Here is a 27,807-nt window from a genome sequence, read left to right on the forward strand (position 1 = left end):
TGCACATAGATATGTTCGATTGAAACAAAAAATAAACTGAAGAAGTTATTTTATGTCATGTATAATATATGAAGTTCTATTGTGCCATCACGTACGATGAAATGATTTTTTGAAGTTGAAAAAACTGAACAAAAATTATATTACAATACATAATATAGTAGTGGATAGAAATCATCTACATAATAAAACTCTTTATAAGAACATTCAATAAATTTTATTATTACTGATATTAAACCTCAAAGTACATGTGTACGTTCTCATAATATACGTATGTAAAATTAATTCAGGCAAATCTAAATATACCACTGGTGACGAATCCGCCATTGCGATATTTACGGAAATTTTCTCGAAAGTTCGATACACACACAGAGGGTTCGAATTTTGCAGGGGCGTTTCTGAATAATCAGTGGGCTAGACACATAAACATTGTACATACATACATATACTGGTCATAATGTGTTTTCCATTTGGCACGTTGTGCCGCATGTTCTGTGATTGATTCACGATTCGCTCTCAAAGCGACGAGCGATTAAAGTTTTCGCGTATCGGCAATTTTTAGCCGAGATAGATTTATCTCGACGAATCCGATGACTAAGTGACCGCTCGCCAGCGGGCAAATCTTCAAGAAAATGTTCAATAGGACGATTTCGCAATGATCATATGCGAGGGGGTCTCGGATGCTGTGACGGGTTTGATTGACATACGAGCGTAGGATTGAAAAGTGCTGCCGCGTGTATTATATCGACAACAATACGAACGAATGCGTTGATAGATATGAAAATTTGGAACAACATTGTTGTGCCGATCTATTATGTTTGTAATTTGAGTGCGAGACTGTTGTCGGTTCGGCTATTTGTATTGTTGGCATGTGAAATTTTGACCCACAATACAAATTATCTTTATTCTCGGATGCTAAATCAGATTGAAGCGTGTTAGTGTGTGATAAATATTTGTTTGATTTAAGATTCCGGTTCTAATTAGCCTTGTATGGAGGGTTGATATCCAAGTACATCAGTTAATATTACTACAATAATTTAAAAATAATATATATAAAAATGGACGTGGTGTCTGTATGTGGCGGATGCGTCGACAAGTATGGAGATTTAAGAAAAAAATAGAATACCAGAAGTATACTTTATGCATAGGGATGTGGCGTGACGACCAATCGTGTTGAGGAGACGTGGGGAGGCGGGGTAGTGGGGAAGTCGGGGGGTGTGGAGCGTCTGACATGTGCTCCTGATTTTGAGCGCTTCATTTGAAACGGGTGACATCAGCGTCAGATTCACTGTGTGGGGGCGTACACGCATACATACATCCACGAAGCACACATTTATTCATCATTTTGACGTGGACGAACGGTCTTGCAACCCCAATACTGTAGTCTTACCACCTCGTTATCCGTTTAGCTTCCATCTGAGATCTTCATATAGTACGAACATACTCAAAAGTATGGCACGTGACGTGTTCGTGGTTTTCAGCTGTGATTAGTGTATCTTCATGTCAATGCAAATATGTATGTACATACGTACGATTTTTAGTATTTTGAAGATTATTACCCAACACAGCCTCCGTAAAATTTTGTTTACCTTCACTTGATACCAGTGATTTTAACATTTTTCAATAATAAAAAACAAATTTCATTTCAAAAAATTAAAATGATATGGATTATGAGAACAACATGGCGAAAAAACCACTTTGATTTGCGAAAAATTAACAATTTTGTATTTTTTTAAATAATGATCAGCCCAGGAAGAGAAAGTAGTGTTAAACAATAGAGGATTCTCTAGTAAAATACGATACAGATATTGACTGTTTCAAATACTATTATTTTATATGTATACTAGTATTTTTGGTTCAAGCATTTTTTACTAGCCTCTTCTTACTTCGCTTTCGATTTTTACTTTACCTATGTACGTAGTAACAATAGATGAAGTTTTGTGATCATGCGAAAATTCGAACTCGAGATTTTGACTGATTCGAACTCAGAATCGATTACTGATCACGTTTTTATGATCTAGAAAAAATGTGTGTGTGTGTCTGTGTATTTTGGAGATTTTTTCAACACCGTTAGTCCTATCGAACCGAAACTTAGTATCGGTTAGTGAAATTTTTATCGACACTATGTAAATTTTTTTCAAATTTTTAAGTTGACCGGAAATGGTACCTCACGTTATAGGTGTCCTCTTTTTTTTAAGTTTTTGAATTCGATTTTCTACTAACTGAATCGGACTGAATTTTTTTTACATGTACTAGAAATAATAATTTTTATAATTTTATATTTTTTAAATATTTTTATCTGAACCGGAAGTAGTACTTTTACTCTAGAGAATCGAGGTTTTTTATGTTTTTCTCAAAAGCCTTTTGATTTATCGAACTAAAATTTCATATCGATCAGTTTAAGCTCAATACCAAGTTATGTATAAAATTTGGTAAGCCTCCGTCAACCGGAAGTGGCAGTTTACTCTTGTTCGATTTTTCTTCCACTATTTTTTTCGACCCCTTAAACATGTGTGGTCTTCACGAAAAAATGCAAGTATAATTCTTGTATCAATGTAATTAGAAAAAAAATCACTAAATTTAATAAACCGGAAGTGGGATTTTTTCCCTTGCGGAAGCTTCCGGAATGAAGGTCAAAAATGTTGTCGCCTGGATCCTGTCCACACCCCTGAACGTATTAAGCTGAAAATTTATATTTGTATTATTTATGTACTAACTTAGATTTGGTAACGTTTTGGTCAGAATTCGTAAACCCGAAGTAGAATTTTTTTTAAAACAATATTTCATTATTTTATTTTGACCTTTTAAATTATTTTTATCCTCTTGATATTAAATGTGTATAATAATTATACTGATTTTAAATAAAAAAAAAATTTGAACAAAATCCGACAACCGGAAGTAGAAATTTTGTCTTGTGCAAGTATTTTCATATATTTGCGCTCAATTTGTATCGCTATCATGGTTATTAGTTCAATATCGAATTTTGTTTTGTAACCTTCTTATATTCCTCAAATACATAGATAAAGTCATGGGTTGGTCACACCCGAATTTTTTCGTCTGATTTCGTCTGACGAAATTTGGGTTCTTATCCGATCGTTTTCAAACTTTGCCATTTTGCTCAGTTTTTACAAGTGGTCTAATACATTTGTCCACGATTGTATTGCTAACCTTAAAATTAAAATTCAAAATTTTCACACCCTATATCTATTAAAATATCTGAAATTTTATACCTATATTTACAATATATTTTTTATAAGTGTTAAAAAATTCCATAACTGGCAACATTTTTATTTATTTTACATTCTGACATTATTACGTTACAATATTCAATATGATAGTACCTACATATAGTTAGCAACGCTAACTTTCCTTGAAGTTTGACAGGAAGTTTATTAATACCTAACAACTCACTTTGACGAACAATACGACGATTCAACGAAGCTTTCAGACTATCCATACATACGTACACATATTTCAAATATAATATAATAAAAATGATAATTGATGACCGAACCGAAAATATAACAAAGGCACATATTGTACGTATGAAAGCTGAGAGCTTTCGCAGCTAAGTCCACCGTCAAGGGGATTTCAACGGTGTGCACGCTTTTGGGAAAAGGAGAAAAAGGATCAGGATCTTCGGCTAAATTATAACCTTTTCGTCGCGGTGGTGTCAAAGCTCACTGTCCCGTGTGTTTTTTACGATTTTTCGGGGGAGGGAAATGTGTATTTTTGCGTCAATTTTCTACACGCGTGGGCTTTGGACGCATCGAGGTCACAACGTCTCCCATCGCAATTATCGCCGGCACAAAGGTGAGCTTTTTCGAAAAGAGCGCGAGCTTCCGAAAGCTTTCGAAAGCTCTCATTGGTCCGATGAATAATAGATTTCGCGCGCGCAGCGGCCCTCCTCAGTCGCACTCCAACTGTGAAACCGTGCACGCGTTCCCAAACACACGCCGTTCGTACAAACACACATTTATTACAATAAGACACATTTACATCCACTTTTATATTTTCAAAAACACACACACACACACTCGACACTTGTGATTTTTGGTGTGAAAAAAATGTGCAAAAATTCCAACGGCCTCAAAAATATTTTCAAAGTAAAGCCTCGAGTGATTTACAAATTCTGTTCGAAAACTAGTGATTTTACTTTTTATTTGTTTTTTATATTAATTTTAAATCACATTGAAAATTTAAGCACACTGAAATACACTACAAAGACGTAACAACCAATGCAATTTTTAAAATTGTTTAATTAGGATTTGTAAATGGTGAAATTAAAACGTTAAATATTTGCTTAACGTGCTACGTACATATATGGTCGAAGGATTAGGACGCTCCGCACTCCTCTTTTCATATTCAAATACTATTTCGCATTCAACGAAACCATATTAAATAGTCAAAAGGCCGATTTTAAGAAATTGTTAATTTTTTATGATAGTTAATCAGATGAATTTGATTTAGCTGTTGTAGTTTTTATTTTAAAAAAATACAATTAAAAAAATACTGATATTAATTAGACGGAATTAAGTCTCAAAAATGATCACATATTTAATTTTTTTGTAAAATTATCTTGCAAAACACAATATGAAAAACGTGGTCAGAAAATTTAAAACATTCCCAGTATCTTGCTAAACGATTTATCGTATTTACTTCTATTAATATTCAATATGTGAATTCGGTGTATGCTTCTCCTCCAGAGATATATTCGGAAATGTAAACGCAGGCACCTGATAAACCTGTCGACGAATATAATAAAATAATACAGCTTTTTTGCACGAGATAAAAGCTCGATAAAAGATTCGCGATGGCATTCTCTTTAGCGTTTAATATCGCGACGTCAACGTGGGAATAGAGGGCACATGATTGATGACTCAATTTCCTTCGTTATTGTATTATAATAAAATAAAAAAGAAAATCAGTATACGAGATAAAATGATACGAATTTACACGGTGTTGTTTCGAAGAAAATTCCGCCAGTGTTTAGTCGTCAGTCTGAAAATAGTTTCTAACAAAAAAATACACGTTGCTTCATGAAAAAAATACTGGCAATTGTCCTAAACTTTTCTGTTGTCTGTAGAAATTGGTCGAAAATCAGGATGGTTAATCAAAAGTTTAAAAAAATGTAACATATTGCAAAAAAATGCTTGTCAAAGACTTTTTTAATACATTCGTTTGATGGTTATTTGACCATCGCTCAAAATATTCACGTTTTTGAAACCTGTAAATAATAGCTTATGATTTTATGGAAAAGTTTGACCCCATTTTCTGAAGACGGGAATGCGTTTATTTAGATTATTCCTAGGACAATGGAAAACTGCTTCTGCCATACTTCCGTTGAATGCTCCTTTGTGCGGTCATTGTTTTCGGGGTCGTGTGGACAATGGAATTTTGGCAGTCTCTAAAGGAATTTAGTCCTTATTGTGTTTTACCTATAAAAAATTGATAGGCTCATTTATATGCGTTAATGCATTTATTTTTGAAAATGTTTCAAAATACCCTTTGACCCTCTGAATGCCATTTGATGAAACCGTTCCGATCGATTTGAATAGCATTTAAGTGTAATATAATTTATTAAAATCACAGCTTTACACGTGAATAATTATTGTATTAGAATAATAGGCAAACGTGTGGTTGAAATTGTCTCATAATTTCTATTATATAATACATATGTATATATTCACTAGATTATATATGTATGTATTGTAGACTAATATAATACAATATGTACACATACATAGTATTTTGATATGGATCTCGTCCATGAGAGTAATATTTTGACGTAACCATCTTCGTGATTTATGAAACTTTTATGAAACGATTTGTTTCTTCTGCAACATAGTAAAGACGTAAAATTTAGCAAAAACCACCAACAACCTAATCAGTTTTAGAGCTGATGGTTTCGAGATTCATTTCAATGTATATGTATATAATGAATACTTGTTTGATGATATTATTAAATAATAATATTGACTTCTTTCTTAGAATAGACACCTGCAACTTCATAAGTGTTTTCAATAGTATGAATCCAAATTCATATAAATTTTATGTTTGGAAACGATACTCCATTATCACTGCTATTGTTTACATTTATTAGGTTTAGTAAATTTGTATTTTAATTACAAAAAGATTCAGGGAATTTCGAATGTCAAGCAATTACTCACGAGATTCAATCCGGTTACAATACACTGACAGTCTACATATGTATGTATAATTTAGACTCTTTATGAATATATGATATATCCATAAAAGTTTCAAGAGAAATTAATATTTATTATTAAATCAATATATTGAAAACTAGTCTAGTTATTTCACATATTGTATCCACTTTACACGAACAATAATATAAATAGTTCTTCAAATTTTTAGTTAGAAACTACATAACATTGAACATAACCACAACTTGATGATACTCATAAACTATGAGTTAATATAATATGTACATATGTATATATATATATATATATATATATATATATATATATATATATATATATATATATATATATATATACAATATTCCTTAGCGAATTCAAAATATTTCATTTTCGGGGACCGTTTCACTACCTTATTTATAAAATATTTCATTATGCTTTGAATGAAATATTTCTAATACGTATAATGAAATATCTGATATAATATTTGTTTTCTATTGCTTTGTATATTGAAATTGTTTGCTTCTGAAATAATACAAATATGGTAGAGTACATACATACATGAAAAATTTTTAATTATATATTTTGTATAAACATATTGGATAATAATAATTTCACCTGTTAAAAATGATGTGTTATATACAGTCTACCGTATTGACTTTCGCTCGTCAACACTTTCCATCCCGCGCGCGTGCGCAATTTCGCGTCTTTAAATTGAGTCAAAAACAAAAAAATCGCGGATAATTTTAACTCGACCAATTTCCGCTAACGGAAATTTCAAACGTGACTCAAAGCGTCTGCCAACTCCTTCTCAGCCGCATTACATGATTAACAATTCATTTCAACCTTAAAGATGCGCGCAATTATTCGTTAGACGAGTGGGGCGAGGATCCTACCATTTATTAATCAAACCCCTCGTTCAGGATAATTCAAAGGGTTTCAACCCGTTAACGAGCGAATGAACGATATCTTGAAAATTTCTTCGAAAGTCGTTTCATCTCCCTCTGACCCCCTAATCCCCTCGACACATCGCCTGATTAAGAGGCTCGTATAACCCCCTAATGAATTGCTTGTTCGTAAGTCGCTGTTTAAAAATGTATAGAGAGGTGGTGCAACCAGGGGTGACTTAATAATTCAACAATCCGAAAAGAAATGTATCGGCTTTGTGCCTACGAAAATGTACAGCGAAAATAACCCCCTCCCAATACTCTATGAAATACATCAACGAATTCCAACCCACTTGTGTAACGAATGGAATTTGAAATGTATTACATCGCCCGTGTGTTATGTTTTTGTAGAAAATGAGAAATTTGACGTGTTGAATTATTTAGATTAGGTTAAACCGCAACATTTCGTTACGGCTCAATTAAAACGGTGATAAACTCGAAGATACGCGCGATAAGTGTTAGCGTGTTGCGATAGACTATATCTACATTTATGTTTACACACACATACATATATGAAATAATTTATTCAGTTTGTTAGGTTATTGAATGTGATTAATTATTTAACACGCTGCGCCCTTGATGTTAACTACGAATTAATTCTTAATTTCTATTTAAGCATTTGAATTTTATTAATTTATTGGCCTTTAATGTATCGGCCGAAGTCTATCATGATGCACTGTTGAACTGTGTATGATAAGCGTTGAAAAATATCTAAAGAAAAAAACCATCGAAAGTTCAATTTTTTAATAATGGCATCAAAAATGTATTGGAGATATCATTGATGTTTATTTTTTTGCATTTATTTACATACAATTTATATTTAAATGTAAAATTTACAAACGTATGCATGTATATGTACGTGGACTTTAATTTGTATGGAAAAACATTTCAATACTAAAAATTACCGTGTAATTTTAATGCTGCTATATCAGTCACTATTATTTATTTCATCTTACACGAAAACACATTGAATATTGCAATCTGCATTGAATTTTACTGGATTTGAATGTGTCAAATGAACCGTGTTAAATACGAGTAAAAAAGTATATGAATTTCAATGCCAGTCATCACTTTTTGTGTATCTATTCAATGACATATTCAGACGTAATTTTTTGTGCGAAATACGAGGACTTTAACGTGTTAACAAAACAAAATGCAACACTACAAAGCGTAAGCCGAAATATGCGACGTCTAAAAAATTAAGCGATTTTTAACGACAGTTAAAAATAGCTTTCATCACTTATTTCTATTTATTGAAAAAAAAATCTAAATATTTATAATACATATATTTTATTTAAATAAAATTTTTAAATTCTGCAATGCAGGATCGTATTACAATAATAATAACATAACATAACACGAGGGATCAATGAGAAAAAAATTCCAATTTGACTTTATCTGCTATCCTGCAAAGCATGATATTAGCAGATAAAGTGATGATTTCCTGGAAAAATTGAAATTTTTATATCAACCGGATAACCAACGTTGATAAATCGATAAATTAATTAAAAGCACGTGTCTATATATAGCATGAATAAAACGCGTCATCGAAAGGGTTAAGTCGTTCGTAAGAGTGCTACCGAATTAGCAACACTAGAATCAGTGTCTGTTAACGCGTCACACTACGCGTACGTGTCTCGTCGACCCGCCATTGTAAGATCAGTGCATCTCAAACGTGCATGTCAACGACGTCAAAAAAAAATACATAGACGTAAATCGAAAGTGTTGGCCGCGTGTGATATAAAAACATTCTTAAAAAAACAACGTTTTTCATTGAAAAATAAATAAATGAAAAAAAATCAGTTCTTTCTTGTTCTCGAGCAGTGACGTGTGCGGGATTTATCTCAGTGAATGATTTACAACACTGCAATTAATATTCTTGCAGCGTGTATATCTTAACTAAATGATTGTCTAAACAAGCTACTGTAGAGCGTTGGGTTTACACAATACAAAAAAATGTAAATTTCCATCAACAACTATGCGGAAAAACTTATTTTGATATGAGAGTACATGTTCAATTTGTTCGCGCGATTAGTACACTTAGACTGTTTTACGCAATGTTGAGACAAAAAGAGATACATTTGACGTGCTCTCGCATGTAATGCGATATGGCTCATAAGATCTATATTCTGTTTATTTCCAACCTGTGAAACAATGTGAAAATATGTCGTTTTTGTGCCAACGAAAACTGTTTTATTTTTCCGCCTCACTAGACGGACGAAAGAGTCCACTGTTTGTGTGCGAAAATCGATTTTAATTTCGAATCTTGTGATTCACACGCTTTTGAGCTGATAACAGCTACGTCTAAATCCGTCTCTACACACATTTACATTAGGGTAAACATCCAACTGTAAGAAATCAAAGTCTAATGTGATTTATAAATATATACTGTCCGTTTCTATCCCTTCGTAACCTTTTTCGCTTTATATACTACGCGTCAAATAAATTGAATAAATCGGAAATTATCACTGAATATACTCACATACAATTTTTTAATTTATATTTGAGAGTAGGTTACGATGCATCGAAAAATATGTTCTATATATATTAAATTGCATCATACATATTTAAGCAAGAACACAACATTCATTGTATGTTGAATTTGTTTGTAATTTAATATGAACACACCTGATATTTTATCATGTCCAAGAAACGGTATCACTTTGATTTTTTTTATAAAAGTGACGTTGGAGTATAATTTTTTACATCCTAATAAAAAATGAACATTATTTTTAAATGTTCAGATTAGATAAGACCTAAATAAATATAATTCGATTGAAATTTAGAGTAAATATGAATTATCAAACAATTCAACATTAACATGAATTGTAAAGGTTGATTTCATAATACATAGGTATATATTCTGATAAATCTTTCACCACAAATATTTTCATTGCATCGAATCAGTTTAATGATGGCGCTTATTTCAAAGCAATCACTCAGTTCATATACGAGCGAGAGAATTACTTAGAATCGGTTCAAATAAAAGTGGTAGAATTAGTTAGAATCAGTTCATAGTACACGTGGGTGAATTAATTTCACCAAATTTGCCTATTTATAAGTTATAATTTATCTAACGTGCAACTAAACACTAAATGCTATTATAAAGTTGAACGAACTTTACAAATTGTATTTACCCTTGCAGAAATTAGTTTGAAAATTTGTACATAATTTAATAAATGTTTAAAACATTTTCAAAAGGAATAGACATGTCATTCACATGAGTATGAATTTTATTGTATCAATTTGGGTTTTTCGATTTGGGTAATGCAATAAACATCGTACAAATTTTATTATATCATACATCGGTTCTTTCTGTAACGTTAGACATATTACACAAAGTATACTTTATTATTTTTTGAATTGCTGATATATGTACATACATACATTTTCCATGAAAATATGTTTTGATATTGAATATTATGCCAACAATGAATAAACATACAAAAGCTACATACATTCATCGTATGCTTGTAGAATTTTCGATGAAAAAATATTTATAAACACGCACTTACGTTCGAATATATCACAATGAAATATTAAAGCCCACCGATTTCATCTTTGAAAATCCTACGTGCGAATTTTCCCCGCGAAATTCCTTATTTTGTGCGCTCGTTATATAATATAATATTCACAATAAGGTCGTGTGTTCCCTTTCCGAACACTCAGCTTGAACATATATTATTAGACGTGCACGTATCCTGATTGAATTTACTATCGATCTCGGGCAGGAAATGAAGGTCCTAGATGTACAGAGTGATCATAAACGAGCCACGGAATAAATCACCGAATCAGCGGGACTTTTCTCATAAGACTCGCCGTGCGAATTTCCACACGCACAAAAGTCACCGTAAATAAATTAAATTAAACATTATATATACAAAAGTATGACTTAAGTGTTCCAACGCAGCCGTGTGTAATAATATATTGTTGAAATATTGATCTAATAGTATAAAAATATATTTGCATTCAAGACAAGGATGAAGAACGTTTAAATTATAGCTCTCGACAGCTTTGAATATAGATTAAAATTCATTGTAGGAATTCATTTGTCGTTTTGAGTTTTGCGTTGACAGGATAGATGAACTAATTTTATGAAATTTCACAAGTTTCAGTTCAATAGTTTTGTATATAATTAAGTAGTTTCTGAGAGCCAATATCCGCAACTCGGTCGTTTAGATGGATGATGTATGTAATTCGATGTATATTTTCGTCGTCGACCAGAAACTGTTCGGAATTTTCACGTGACACCTGTTTAAATCTAGATCAGGCCTTGTATATGTGTGTGTATGTTTGTGAATACGTGACGTCATAGCAAATGTGTATTGCAAGCTGAAAAACTTACAACGATGATCATTGTTTAAACATCTTCTCCCAAATATATAATACGAAGTCTGTCTCGAAGTTCGTAGACCTTTTTTCGTCGGCTCTAATTAGGCATCGTACATTTTGGATAATGTGATAATTTAGCCGAGACGTCATGTAAATTTTAAAATTATTACTAATGTGCAAAATTTGTTTTTCAGCGAAATATTTAGCCGAAAATATAATACGAGCGCACATCGTCCGGGCCAAGATATGTGTTTCGCTATCAAAAATTTCAATCTTACACATAATTTCCACTCAAAACGTCGCACAAAACGAAGCCGAAATCCCAAGGGTAATTTTTATTTTCGAAATAGCAATTTATTATATTTCCCCGGTTTTTTGTTAATTATTACAGCATTACATTGCTAATGAAGTGTTGTATCCTTCACGCAAGTCAATGCAAAATTAATTCTACACAAGTTTAGAGCTCACATCCAAAACTTTAAACAATGCCGAAGTTTAAATAATTTACACATTATAATCCTCGTGTTTTCTCAAACGGAATCTCAAACTTGACTTATGTAAATTACACACAAACAATGGCGAAAATAAAGGGAAAGTCTTCAATGTTATAATAAAAATTTCGCCAAATCTCAGAACTTACAAGTATTATATTTTGTAAGCCTATTTATCAGAGCTCTGGAGTGAGAGTCGGATTCGTGAAGTCGGAGCATTTCAAGCGAAGTCGGAAACGTTAAAAATCAACCGACTCCTTCTCCTTTTAATATTTTCTTTAATTAATAGTATAACAGTATGTGTCAACTAGTCTCTAATTTTAATGAAGAAACGATCAATTTAAATTTAATAATTTCGTTATAAAAATCATGATTTTAAATTACATTATAAATAAAACCGTAGCATTGCACCTTTTTCTGATGTTTTGTCGCCAAAATAGATTGTTTCCTATGTCTCATATTTTTTTTTATTCTAATTTTTCGCATTTATTTATTTGTGTTTGAAATTCATACACATATCTACTTACATTTAATTTATACCTATTTCATCACCAATAATTTAATAAATTGGCTTACATGTCAATTTTTCGTGATTTTTTTAATTCCATTTATTTATGTAATGTTTTGAAAATCGCTATAATTTTTATTAGTAACAATTTTATACGTTAGCAAGAAAAGTCGATCTTACAAAAATCGTTCAAGTTGGCGTCGGCGTTGGAGTCGAATCATAAAATAAAGTTGGAGTCGGTAAATTTTGATCCGACTACGATATACATATTAATATTTAATATATAATTTCAAAAGAGACTTTGCATGTAACTGTGTAACTATGTATGTAAGGTTTGTTATGAACATCGAAAACAAATCAAAGTTTCTATGACGACGATATTGATATCGTATGATATTATTTTTTTTAGATTCAAATAAATTTAATAAAAAAACATAAATATGAATTTTTACTATTAGATCATTTGTCATGTATAAGCTGTTTATATTACAAACATCGAGTGAAGCCGGGTAAAACCACTAGTATACCATATCGGACAAATAATAAAAGCTTAAAAATCTAACTGAATATAAGTCTCATTGTAGCTTTGTCCACTATTTTTAGCAAGATGATGCTCATTTTGACCTGCCATTTATTTAAATTAAAGAACGTCGCTCGTGGTCTCATACGAGTGCAAGTTTCACCATTACAACGTTAAACTTTCGCGATTAGAACTTGCTCGCCCTCCAATTTATCAACTTTAAACTTATTTGGCTCGTTAAAAATTCAAACGGGAAGAGAACGGGTACATCATTAGACAGTCATAAATGTGATTAACAGACGGCTAGACATGTCAGTTACACTTTGGCAATGCTTCGTTTCATTAGTCAGTCAAGTTGATGTTCAGACGTGTGCCAAGATAGTAAACAGGATCAGCCTTTGTCGAATACGAGTTTCAGGTGAATGTTTCTTTGTGTCTAAAAGTCGGTTCGAAATAGGATACTATTCGAAAGAATGATATTTATTGTGTAGGATTTTCGCTCCAGCTAAATCTGAACTACCATGGTGAGCTTTGAGCTCGTTTCTGGCGTGTTTTCAGATTGCATTTCATTCCATTTGAACTGTTTCAAATCCGACAATTTATTTAAAAGCATACGGAAGAAAAGCATGTTGATTTGTTATAAATGACAAGTGGAAGTGTCACAAATGTATTTAGTACAGCCGTATGTGAAATACATCATATTAAACAAGAAATCTTTGTTTTATAATACACTTAATGTAATATTCCTGAAAGTATTGCATACATAAGTAAAAAACTTTGAAATAAATTAAAATATAATACAATTTAATAGTATATGTATATATGTATATATATAATGTACATATATTTATATATATAATAATATATGTATATATATATTATTTTACTGTACATATATTATTAATGTACATATATTATTTCCCATGAAGTCAATACGTGTTTTACCTCTAAGCGAAACCTATGGTATTTAACTTTTACATATATATATATATATATATATATATATATATATATATATATATATATATATATATATATATATATATATATATATATATATATAAATATATATATATATATATATATATATATATATATATATATATATATATATATATATATATATATATATATATATATATATACATATATATACGAGCCTAATTAATGGACTATTTTTATTTAGAATTTTTCAAAGAAGTATTATTTTGGTTTTAATTATAAAAATTAACAAAACATACATATGTATTTATAGATAATATTAAATAAATGATTAAATCGAAAATCGATTCGAAGCAATTACAAAAAATAGTAATACATACGTAAATTAAAAGGATATGGAATTTATGTAGTAGATGGACGATTCTAAAAATATAGGAAGTTAGGAAAATTAATGTTCTCATTTTTCTCTTATCCAATGGGTAATCCCATTTAAAATTAAATATACATATTACAGAATTAATCGAGATTACTTTTTATTAAATTTCTTGTTTCATTTCATTGTTCACTAGAATTACATGTAGTAGGTAAAATAATAGTATAATTATTTCTAAAAAATTTAATGTATATGTATATATGTGTGCATTCGTAATTTTACATTTAAATTTCTACGCAATTTTGTACTCATACGAAGAATGTATGTATTACCTTGTATGACTTTTATGCCACATTCATTGTATATACCACTCCACCGGGTATAATTTGAAAACACAATTTGCAACTGTGTAGTTCTAGTGTGGACCAATTACGCGAAACGAATGCATAATGCAGAATTTCAGTCACCGTTTGAACTCAATAGGAACAAAGCTTTCCGATTATGTATTTAAATACATACTTCTAAATAAATATATATATATGTACATACATGTACAATGTCGGGTATCATATCCATTTAGTAGATACATATGTATATGCACAATCCGACTCCGTACAATACTTGTGTCATCGTAATATAATATTTTATGATACACACATATGTATATGTATATGTATGTACATAAATATACCCTCTGTTAGTGATGATAGTTCTTTGGGTTGTTTTATTTTTTATGTTTTTTATTCGGAATATACTAGAAAATTGAGTGTTCATCAAATATATTGATCGTACGAATATTTCTGAAGAAAATCTCGAGTGACTCGAGTTTTTGCAATTCAAATTAATGTTTCATTTGCAATGATAATGAGACTTCAGGGATGAAACAACAAGGTTGTTTAGGGATGTTAGTTCCAATTATAATCGTAGAGCTTTTCTGAAAATCCGTAACGCTATAATTTTCCGATATTTAACGTCCAATGCTTTGACGGCATGACTTGCATTAATTTGCACGGTTGAATAAATTGATAAATCAGGATTCAATATATCTATCTGACTACCATTTGTATTAATTAGTATCCACGTACTTTATCGCAATGCGTATTTTCAAGACGTGTGTATGTATGTGTGCTCGCACATATCAAAAGAACATTTCCTGATTCCGCTCGAATTAATCCGTCATGAAAATAACACTAATTCTTAAAGTAAAACTGGATTAGTCGTATTCATTACGCTTTTTGCTTTGAAGACGTTTTTAAATCGAATTTATGAGCAGAGCAGCGCATTTGGAAAGCGCGCCATAATTCGAAGCTGGGTTGAAAATTATATTTTTGGTTTAAAATATGTATGTTCAATTTTTTATGTGATTAACAAAAAGCACGCATTTGGATGAAAATATTGTATGAAAAGCGATGCTTCTCGTAACTGAGGCATTGACAGCATTCTCTCGAATTTGTATATAGCCATAAACAAAACTAGAACCAATCTATTTAAAAAGTATGTACATATGTAGATGAGCTATTTGGTTAAAAAGATTTTCGTTGAAAAACGTGTTTTACACAGTAAGGGGTTTGTTTGCTCGCGCTTTCGCAAATCCAAATTCAAATTTCATTCCTTAAACTTTTAAGTGAAACTGTAATAGATATAGATGAGTTCACCAGTTTAAAATACACTTAATATCAAATTCATCATGTAGAATGGTAAATTTCTTTGGATTGAATCCACGAAATTAACATAAAAGTTCAGATTGAGAGAGACGTAAATTTAAGCATAGATTTGAAACTTATGAAAATAAATTTTTAATTTCATAATACAATGAATAATGCAATGAATAAATTAACTTCGTAATGATAATATAAATTTGTAATAAAAGTTGTTTCCTCAGAATCACAGATTAATATATTTCATAATAACCAGCTTCAAGGACGGATCGGTCAAAGTGGTCACGGATTCGATATCTACTGGTTACTGCTTGCCAGACCTTGGATATGTGACTCCAAGTCGATGGTTTCCTATCAGAGTTTGCCAATTTATCTAATTTTAATTGAAACGATTCTTAGAAATTGGCATCTCTTGTCTTATTAGGCAAAAAATTGAATTATTCAGCATCTCGATTCTATAAATGCTGCAAATTTTTCCATTAATGTCTCTGTGAATGTTGATTGTATTTACTTTGTTTAATTTTTACAATGTTTCTGTACAATTTTTGACCGTATATGTCGTATATATAACATTTATATCGTATATAAAGTTATATTTATATAACATTTATGTCGTAAAATATATAACAATTTTATATTTATAATTGATATTTCTTTATCTGTATAGTACACTCGTCGCATTGGAGCGATCCGTAATGACGAGTGTGCATGATTGATTAAAAATAAAAATAGTATAGAAAATTTGATGCGGGAAATGATTTTTTTTATACATTTCTTACTTTTTACTAACAAGCCATTGTATGTATGTATAGGGAGTTGACTTTAATGTGAAGAAAATGTAATCGAGGCTTTTCTCCTTGCGTTTCAGGGAGATAAATTCGCATTTTTTACAGTGCAAAGTTGAGCCGACGAGTGGAGGCATGATAGGTGAAGGCTTTTAATTGAATCATTAGTAAGGCTCGTCTCGGGATTTGAAACCCTACTCGGCGAAACACCTGAAGTTGAAAAATACTACTGCATTTGTCTTTTCGCATTCTCTCTCTCTAGCTCGTAGCTCTGGTAAACACACCAGTGCCAGCTTTTGCGGATGCTGCCCAGGACCACGAAAATCGATACCCGAGAAGGGGAGGAAGCATCTTTCTCTTGGAAATTCACATCTACCTAAAGCTCCCGGGCAGCTTTCGCTTGTGCAAACCTGATCAAAAGGATTTGCGTTTACGCGATTGTGTCGAGTGGTACATGATAGATCACCATTTCCGCCTTTATGCCTTTACGCTGCGATGGGTAATACAGCTCTGCTTCCTGCGGCAGGAAATGGACTAAATTTCAATTTTTACACTATTCGAACATACGTATGTATACTATTACCACGATTCTAATTCGAAATATGTATATCTCTACATGTGTAGATAGTCGGTTTACTCGCCGTGCCTCGCCGTTCTAATAGGACAATTGCCTCGGGGATTTCTAACGGCAATTCCTGTTAGTCAGAGTAATATCTATTACATCTATTAATAGCTTCAGGAGGTTGACAAACTGCTCGCTCTAATTAAAACTTAATTAACAAAGAGATAAATTTTCAATCTATCCCATTTTCAATCATCGGAATATATAATGAAAATGGTTCAGTGGTTAGCGTATATACATATATACTGCTAATAACAGAAGGGTCAAGATTTAGAGCCCTAACACAGTGTTGCTGGCCAGACCTCGAATATATGTACATATGTAGTATGTGACTTCAGGTCGATCATTTTCTATCAGGTCGATCAGTTTGCAAATTTATCTGATTTAATTGTAGAAGCGATTCCGACTAAACTGGCCACCTATGTATCATCATTTGTCAAAATTATTTGAATTCGATTTCGAATTTATAGTAATATTATAAATTTATATATGTATATAGGTAGTACATAAAGATTTGGCCGAGTATAAATATATGTATATATGTATAGGTAGATATAAATATATCAATTTGATAAGTATGAGTTTTGGAGAGTAAAAATATATCTAACAACGATACATAGATTTTATCTCATTCTTTGAAAAATGTTGGATTGTATTTACATATATTTCATATAATGCCTTTAATATAAAATTTATATTTGACAGATATTCGATTGTTAAATTTTACTAGGATCGATCTAGACGAATTTTACTAGACTTTGGTGAGAGGGAAAAGTTAAAAAATTATGTTTCGGTAAAGAAAATTGTCTTGGCAGATTTCATCCCGAATAATCAAATTGAGACTTAATATCCTCGTATCGAAAGTTTTGACGAACTTTTTTTTAGCACATAAACATTACACTAAACACTGACACATCAGTACATACATATACATACATACATCTGTAGATAGTTAAAAAAAAAACAAATGTATCAAATATGCCCCTTATTTATTATAGATAGTAAAACTTAGACGTACGTAATATTCAAGCAAAATGGCTGAAAAGATTACCTCATCCACCGAGTTGGTACAGAAGACCATGGACTCTGTGATGCAACAACAGACTGTCGAAAAGAAGGTGTCGATAGAGGCTCGCCAAGAGTTCTCGCAGTCGTTCTCGAGCAGTTACGAGGAGGAATTCGAGGAGCAGACTTTCATTGACGAATTCGGCAACGCGAAAACGATCAGGAATGAGTCCTCGTCTTCCGAGGAGGAGTCCAGCAAGTCAGCCAAGGTCCAAGTCAAGGCTTCCGGTCTGGATGAGAAGCAGATGCAGGCTTTGACCCAGGCGTCTAACGAGCTGGGTGCAACGCTGGCCCTCCAGGACAAAACCAACCAATAATGATCAACATCCAATAAAAAAAACCCCCCCACATACCGGCTCTGTGATGTCTCGATAGTAATATTTTATTTTATTATCGTTGTGTACTGATACTGGCTCGTTAATCTGTCGATACCGATCTCTGGATTTCGATGAATTTATTGCACTGGTTATATAATATGTACGTATGTATAAAGGAAAAGTTTTCGTTAATGTATGTATACATAATTATACATATAACAAATCTTATTCAACTTTTCTTAAATAAATACATACATAGGAGCTTTAAGATTTTTTTAGTAATAAAACATAGTATCACTAGTGCAATAAATCGACGTTTAATTTTGGTCTTTTTTGACCATTCTGTCTTCTCAAAATGTCCTCTCTTTCACAACTTAACTTATAACGAGTGGTTTATCTAATAAAAAAAAAAATACAGCATGTCCTGAAAAAGTGAATAAATTTACATTTTACAAAATCGAATCAATCGCTCTAAAATAGCACATACACCACATATATACCAACACGCATAATATACGTACTCTCTATACTGAATTATTAATTTTATTTAATTTAACGTTTGAAATACGAACTAACCCAACGCTCTCAGTAATAACGCTTCTGAAAAGTTGTATACATAATCCGAATAATAATAAATAAAAATATCGCATATTTATGTGTATAAAAAAGCGCTCTAATACGTTTGGCTTTAGTGTTGTGAAGTGTATTACATTTATAAAATATACAATGTAACAAAAATACAAAGCGCACACTTAAGAAGATTAATAACAGTGTTCTTTTCGTTTCAGGAATGTATATAAAAAATTAAAAACATACATATATTATTTATTTATCTAATATATAAAATAAATAAATGAAGGAATTATTATTATAACGATCGTTCATATACAACAAGATTTTTCGTTGAAGTAAAGTGACACTTTTGTCGACAAGATGGAAGACGACGACGAGGATACCACTCAAATGAATGAGGGAAAAGTGACGTCACACAGTGTAGTACAGAAGAAGACTACTCGTGTAAAAGCTCACGTCACTTCTTTTACAAGTTCAAGCAGTCAAAAGTCAACAACGAACTTTTCCACCGTCAAAAGATCGACCCAGTCGACAGAATCCAGTGAACAACACCTAGATCAAACCACACTCACCTCTGACTATCTCTCAAGCAAGCAAAGTACCACTGAAAGCATGCAAAGAACTTTAAATAAAACGGACGAAACGGGAGCAGTGATACCTACCTGTCAAATCATAACTCACCAAGCTTCGAATGAATCCGAAGAATCCGCTGAAACTAAATCTGAAACAGACGCCAGTGGCAACAGAATAACTAAAGTGTACTACGAAGGCTCTGGAGGTAGCATGCACCAATTGGATTCATTTAAAGAAGACGGCAAAATGACTTCCAGGTATACAGACCAAAGATTTTCGGCAAAGTTAGGCTTATTTTCACGAAGCGCCACTTCGAGCTCTAGCCAGGAGGAGTATGAGCCGGAGATTAAGCTATTCGGACAGAAAAATCTAACGACAACCGGTCAATACTTGACAACAGGTAGAGTGGAGACTGCTAAATCCATGGAAAGTTTACGCGTTGCTAAAGAAATTACGAATCAATTGAACGTTTCGCCCGAAAAGACTTTGCACGCTCACAGGGGATCATTTTTAACGACTAGTGAGAGAGACGTGCGTAAAGTAATAACCTCCTGTGCTGAAAATAGAAGCTTTGAAAGCTACGATATGAGGCTTAAGAGGAGAGCTTTGTCCGGTGAGGAAATGGGTGGTTCTTTCAGCGGGGAAGATTCGGTTCAAATCACCGCTGAAAAGAGGCGAGGTTTGTTCGCCGGCGTCGAAAGGAGACTCACTCCTCAGCATCTGAGTCTTCCACCATCTGGTGGTCCGTTCATAGGAATGGGCTGTTCGCAGGACAGTTCGAGGAAATTGATGATCCTGAGTCCTCACAGTCCACTGACGACGCCCGATCTACTCAACTTTTCGCAGCCGATCCTCAGCATCAAAGGCAGACGCAAAAAGGGCATTGTTTTGCCCAAGTTGATCTTGCCGAGGAGTGACTCGGAAGCTTCAGAGGTCTTCTTCGATCATAGTATTTTAGAGTAAGTATTCAAACTTAACTCATGATTTGTTATATATAGAAAATTTTTATATTGAAAGAAGAAAAGTATGAGTATTTTCTTTGTTTCAACGGTTTGTATATATGAACATTTATACAAGTACAATTAAACTTTTAATTAATTTATGTGTTAAAGGTATTTGCAGAGAGTATTTTCTCAATATTATTAAACGAGAAATTGTGTTATACAATTCCTTTAGGTATATATATCTAATTAAATTGTACAAGTTTGTTTTGAGTTATAATATAATTACAACTAGGGAAACAAATTGCTCCTTAAGGTTAAATCAATGGTATCTTATAAGTGAATGTTATAATTTAAACGGCACTATCTCGGTAATTATGCGGTGAAGAATATTTATCAAAAAAAAAAGAGAAAGCCTTTGAAAGTGAACATCAGATCTCTATTTAAGGAACAGATTTCACGTAGTAAATTGAATCCTTTGTAATATCGAATGGCATAAATGCTTTTCTCGACGACACACAATTCGAGCTTTTCCCTCACTCGAATAGACTTCTTAATACCGAAAAGGAGCGAGTTCAAGATGGAAAATTCAGGACGAGAGTGGATTTTTTTTCGTTTATACATATTTTTTTTATTTACGTGAAAAGTCCACGCTTTTTTTCGACCCTACGAATTCCGCAAAGGGTCAGTGATTTATTCTTTTATGAAAAATCATGGTCAAGATATTTCGGATTCGGTGAAAACGTGACGGAATTTTTTATTCACTCGATTTTATAAAGCTCCGCCGAACATTGATTTAGCTGATTAAGTCCTATTTGCTTTCAACGAGCTTACGTTCGTGTAATTGGCATTTAAAAGATCTTCGCATTGTTACATCACTAATGGATATTACATACCTGGGCTCGACAAATCTCTACGAAACGTGCTTGTCAGACAAAAATGCTATTCGCCCGCCACAGAAAAATTTTCACACAAAAAAAATCCCCAACATTTCCTTTTAAACATACATAAGTATGTATACAATTTTAAATTGTTTGAATTGCATGGCCTTTCGTGTGATATCATTTACCCTCTGATATATGTATACATCATCATCATCATCATCATTTACAACCATTGACCACTCACTACTGAATAAAGACCTCAACAACACGCTTCCATTTTCCTAACTCTCATCCCACAAATTTTTCTAACTTCATCCACCCATCTTCCTAGCGGTATTCCTTTCACCCTTTCACATTCTCTCGGGTACCACTCTAGCACTTATTTATTCCCTCTTTCATCCATTCTCTTAGCCACGTGATCTGCCCATTGTCATTTAAATCTCTTCACTCTCTTTAAATTTATTCCACATTCATACAATCAAGTTGAAATTAGAAAACATATCAGTTGATCAATTTGGTAAAAAAAAATCTTATTTATGCGATCTGTATCCTGTGGAATGCATTTATCGCAAAGATAACTGAGTGTACATATGTACATTCATGTGCATATGTTTTACAATAAGTAAATCCACATATATTAACTATAGATCATTAATGTTTTAGACCTAAGAAAAGTTTTTTTTCAACTGAAGTCTGTTTCTTGGTACATTTTTCAATTACGAATAATACGAATATACAAATATACAGAAATACCTTCATACAAACGACCACCCAACGGTTGGGAGCACTTCATTAATAAAATAATAAAGAAAATACAGACTTTGCCATTACCAAGTTTGCCAATCACCACATATTGAAGGCCTCGTTTTATTATACGTTTAGAGTTTGGCAGAGAGCAAACGTGTAACTTACACGCCCGGAAGCGGTTCTACCATTATATCAACAGATACGTCTTTGTATATGGCTCACAGTGTTTCGATTAACCCTTTTGTCCGTATGTTTATTCGTAATATGCTTAAATTTCAACGACGTTTAAATGAGCTTTCGGTGCCTTGCCAAACAACCCGACCTTGGCCTGTTGCGGAAAAGCTCTGTAACGCGATCGCGGTCAAAACCTTGGGACTTTCCGGGTATTAGGCCTAGCGAAACCTTCAACTCCGTTGTATGTATACCACCTACACGTGAAAAACGCATCAGCGACACGACGCCGATACAGCGAAGTCGTTATATTGGCGATTGTAATTTCTAATAGTGTAATTTTTGACGTGCGCCCGCAAACCCGGCACGTTTCGATTTCCCGGTTAAATTGTGCCAAATTGTTACCGGTTTTACAATAGGTGAACACGAAAAGGTAACTGCCCCAATTATAGCCTATATTCTTATGTATCATAAAGCGCTCCACTTCTATAAGAGAATTGTGTTTTAAATGCACATATTAAGCTTAACTCAAAATATTACACTTAACGATTATATACTCAGCTTTATAAATTTGAAATTCAAAAAATGTGTGCATGTACTTTCTAGGATTGAATTAATTATAAAAACGAAAATATATTGAATTTGGAACTTCATGAATAATTAGCTAAACTTATTCGAATGTACAGACATAAATGTGAAGTATTTCAATTACAAGTATTTATATTCAATTTCGACTGTAATTGTAAATCAAATGTAAACGCTATAGACAAATAAACTGAAATAAAATAATTTAAAATACATTTTCTAGTACCACATTTATACGTATAACTAGTTTTATGGCCGTTGAAATTTCAACGGGTGCTCTCGGATTGATACATGATTTAAAATAAAGTTACAATATGAATAGTAATAATTAATCGGAATCGGAACTGAAACAAAAATCGGGAATCGGTCATGCCAATTAAATTATGCATGAAAAAATAGTAAAATTATAAAATCCGAATTCAAAATCGGAATCAGGAATCGGATAATATGAAAAAAGAAATATTCCAAAACCTCGTAAGGAAAAGGTGTATGAGCTTTGTATGTTTAGTTTACAAAACCTAATACCTACAATTATGTATAAACAAACCTCGGTCATTGACCTCAAAACCTTGAATATTTTTGTCCGCCCCCGTGGAGCATTGGTCTACATAGTGAAGTAATAGAACGGTTCGACTTCGTTATCTGGAATTAATTTTATTTTTAAAATATCGTTAAAATATAAATTAATTTCAATTAAAAATATATATTTAATTGTTTAATATGAAAACAAAAAAAAATTGTTCAAAACTTAATAATAAATTATCTCCGCGAGTGAAATTCAATGTCTTAATTTCACAGTAACCTAAAAATTAAATATAATATTAATAAATCAGCTGATAACTAAAAATAAAACTATCACTGTTTGATCTATTTACATATATTAAGCCTGTATTGGTTAGAAAGTTTATTTTGGAGGAAGAAACAACTGAAATTTGAGGTTATGGGTTAAACGTCACTGCTAGAACTACACTATAAAAATGGGGCCTAGCTTTTTTTGATGGTGGAAAACTTATTGTAAATCATATTAAAAATTAAATACAACATAACTTCTTATTGAATTCTTATCTCGCAGATAACGCTCAGTGAAGAGATGTGAAATGTCAGATTCTAGCAGTGAAATGTCAGATCTGACACATTTGGCCGTAAATCGAATCGTAAGCGGGTATATGCTATACGAAGCTATACGCCAAATTTGAAATTTATATATATATATGTACATATGAGAGTTAAAACTATAAATATTTATATATTAGAGATAACGGAAACCTATAAAGCAAATTTTATAAAATATAAAGTGAAAAAAGAAAAAGTTATAGGCGTTTAAACAATTGAAATCTGACATGGCGAAAAGTGAAAATAGGCTAATCAAACGGTGGATAAACGTCAACGACCATCTCACTGGGCAGATTTCATACGCGTCTTACACGATATTTTTGCACTATCGAAATGGCGGAGGATCCATTTACTTACATTGATGACCAAAATGAGCAATATGGCAAAGTATGAAAACGATCGGATAAGAGATATAAAAAGTCGTCTTAATCTGAAACGTAAAGGAGGTTTGTAATAAAAATTAAAATGCATTAATAAATAAAATTGAACAGCAATATACATATGTATATCAACATTATTCACCAGTTCAATTCAATTCACCAGTTGTAAGTACATATACATACATAATTTCAATAGCATTAGTTTAAGCGCCTTTGCCAATCATCTCCTTCGATATAACATTATACATAATTTAACACTGATATTTATTTTTGACACAATTTGTATCGAAAAAATAATTATTTTTAAAATTCAAATTTAGTTCGTACAAAAAAAACAAACAAATTTATTTTTCAAATGCGAAGAAAAATTTCAACACGACTTAATATTTTTAATCATTATGATAAACACGGACTAAAATCACTTTGTATAACAATACGTAGCTTTAAGTTACTGGTAACTGGTGCAAATGATGATTTACGTATCTGAGCATAATACGCCGATGCTGCGTACGAATTACGGATTTACCGATGATAATATTCAATTAAACAATAGTTGACAATTGAATTGCGACTAATTTTCAGCTTCATTCGCGAAAGATAACAGCGTTAATTAATTGAAACGTTAAATATTTGCCTAGCGTGTTCGATTGTTAAACGTAGACTGGTATTTAATAAAAATAAACAGAAGAATAAAAAATATTAATGCGCATTTAAATATTATTTATTTTAACGCTTTTTTTCGTTTGATTTTATTTGAGAAAAGCATAATCCGTCATACATTCAATGAGACTATTTATTAATTTTGATTTATATTAAATATATGTACATATACTTACATCATATATGGGGTTTGGTGCATCCGCTCTAAAATCGCCAGATTAACAGAACGGCAGCTTTAAACGTAATTCTCGTTTTCTCGAATGATAGATTGCACATCAGATGACGAGCAACCTTTCGATGTGCACAGATGAAATTATTAAAATTGAGTTGGATATTTCTGGCGACTTTAATAAGGCAAGATTCGGAACTTATCGAATCTTGCCTTATTAAACTCGCCTGAAAGATCCAACTCAATTTTAATAATTACCATTTTAATAATTGCATGTGTACACATCGAAAGGTTACCCGTCATCTGATGTGCAATACATCATTCGAGAAGATGAGAATTGCATTTAAAGCAGCCGTCCGTTAATCTGTCGTTCAATTTGTCTGGCGATTTTAGAGCGGATGCACCGCATCCCATATATGTTTCCATAAAAAGTTTCAAAATTGAAATTTAAAATTATTTCATCAATATTTTTAATAAGTAATAAGATTGAGGATCACTTGTTAAGTGATAATATATTTTCAGAAGTTTCAAATAGAAGTCATAATGTAGAAATAATATCTAATTTTTATTTTATCCTTAGTATATGGTAATTCACACAAACAAAATATTATTCAATATCTTTGGTATTTGGTTTTTGGTAATTCACATAAAACAAAACATAATAATTATTTTAAAACAAATTTCCTAGTTTTTTTTGACAAACACTTTTCAATTATTCCATTAAAATTTTATTTTATCAGCTATATCACGTTCTATGCACAACATCGATAAGTGATTGACCCGATTTTGAGTCATTGAAAGTACAAAATAGTCTTTGCAATGTGCTATACATATGTATATTTGAAAAAATTCCATGTTGTTTTATAAATATAATAATTTTAACGACATTTTTTCTGTTCCGAATACTGTTTTATGTATTTTTTTAAATGAAGAAGCTCGTCTATTAAACCGTTCGAAAAATCTACTTAAAAATTCTATTAATGCTGTTCCTTTTATGGAAATTTGGTTTTCATTTCAATTTTGTATGTCCAAAATCGGTAAAAACAATTTATTTATTTTATTTGCTACATGGATATTGCAAATAATAGAAATCTAAAACAGGAAAAATTACAGCAATTCTGAAATGTTCTTCGTTTTCAACAAATTTCCTTCTGCTTTCCGTGACTGTTTCTTCCCCCAAGCCATTGAAAACTTCTTTTGCCTCTTGAAAAATAGTTTTCCATGAATTTGTGTAAGTGTTGCATTTCTTGAACTAAAAGTTTTATTAATGCAAGTTCGTTATTAAGAGATGTAGATTTATTTTGTATAACGACATTAATATCGTAAATACTCGCCAAATTGTTATGCCAGAACGCTGTTATTAACAGCCCTTTATGTGATTAGATATATTTTTCAATTATATTATTAAACACCAGATGGAGTTAATTTTACAGCCATCTCTCCGACAAAAACATCTAATATTTGAAGTACTCCGGGATAATGTTTAATAGTATAATTGGTTTCATTCCATCTAGTGTTTGACAAGCTTTGAAGTGATGATGGTACGTATTTTTTTAACACTTCCCAACGTACGGGGCTAAAAGAAATAAAATTCTATACGGAATTACGGAATAAAATTCTCCACGGGGCCAAAAAGTGTAATTGCATCTTTATTGAGTTTCGTAGTATTGACTCCTACTCGATTAAGTGACTGTGCTGTTACTGTACTAATATTGTTATATAATTTGTCTGTAAATCTTATATATAATAAGGTAATTTGACATACCTTGTTTTGAAATTGAAATTATAACTAAATAATCCCTGTCGTTGACAAAAAATCCACTTTTCACTTCGACGTGTCCGAAAATATACTGAATTATGAAATGCAAATACATACTCCCATACTTTCATTAATTCACTTATCTGTTTTAGATTAGTTTAGAACTGTCCCTCTTGAAAAAGATTTGCTCGGTCTTCTTCGGTAAGAGTCAACAAATGCGAGACGCTAATAACTCTAATTTTCGAGAAACTGAAGGGGGACACCGATTTATTGGATCCGTCACAACAATTAAAATTGATAAATCTGAAAATTCTAACAGAAGACGGTCGATGTAGTGTTTTAATAACTACAAAATCTCGCCAGCAGGGTATTTGGCCGGGACTTGAACCCACGACCTCTCTACTGGCATGCAATTATATAAATAAATTCATTAATTGAAACCTCTCACAGCGTCTAAACCACTAATTACACTCGCGCTTGCCGTTTTATTATCCTTTGAAATTGTAAGAGGCTAATGAACATGTTTTTTAAACA

General features: G+C 31.9%; 2 protein-coding genes across 4 annotated transcripts in view; both read left to right on the forward strand.

Moving 5' to 3' along the window:
- Window positions 1-3,907: 3,907 nt before the first annotated feature.
- Window positions 3,908-19,602, forward strand: LOC143910436 (uncharacterized). 2 transcript variants are annotated; one of them, XM_077428910.1, is made up of 2 exons: window positions 3,908-3,955; window positions 18,335-19,171. In XM_077428910.1, exon 2 carries the CDS (start codon window positions 18,371-18,373, stop codon window positions 18,716-18,718), a length of 348 nt encoding a protein of 115 aa, XP_077285036.1. In that variant the 5' UTR covers window positions 3,908-3,955; window positions 18,335-18,370; the 3' UTR covers window positions 18,719-19,171. The 2 variants fall into 2 exon arrangements, 1 of the variants encoding a protein (XP_077285036.1); XR_013260485.1 differs by lacking the exon at window positions 3,908-3,955 and adding an exon at window positions 19,507-19,602 and having other exon boundaries at window positions 17,567-18,775.
- LOC143909925 (3',5'-cyclic-AMP phosphodiesterase-like) overlaps window positions 19,522-27,807 on the forward strand; it is a 218,150-nt gene continuing 209,864 nt past the window's right edge. Inside the window, exons 1-2 of one of the 2 annotated variants that reach the window (XM_077428215.1) lie at window positions 19,522-20,610; window positions 20,641-20,797. In XM_077428215.1, the coding sequence (XP_077284341.1) occupies window positions 19,652-20,610; window positions 20,641-20,797 (1,116 nt within the window). In that variant the 5' untranslated portion in view covers window positions 19,522-19,651. Of the gene's footprint in view, window positions 20,824-27,807 lie in introns of both variants that reach the window. The other variant, XM_077428206.1, reaches the window with a different exon arrangement.

The sequence above is a fragment of the Arctopsyche grandis genome, chromosome 1 (assembly GCF_051622035.1).
Source record: "Arctopsyche grandis isolate Sample6627 chromosome 1, ASM5162203v2, whole genome shotgun sequence".
Classification (NCBI taxonomy): Eukaryota; Metazoa; Arthropoda; class Insecta; order Trichoptera; family Hydropsychidae; genus Arctopsyche; species Arctopsyche grandis.

Excerpts from the sequence above, each read along its gene's own strand:
- LOC143910436 (XM_077428910.1), top strand. The coding sequence starts at position 18,371 with ATGGCTGAAAAGATTACCTCATCCACCGAGTTGGTACAGAAGACCATG.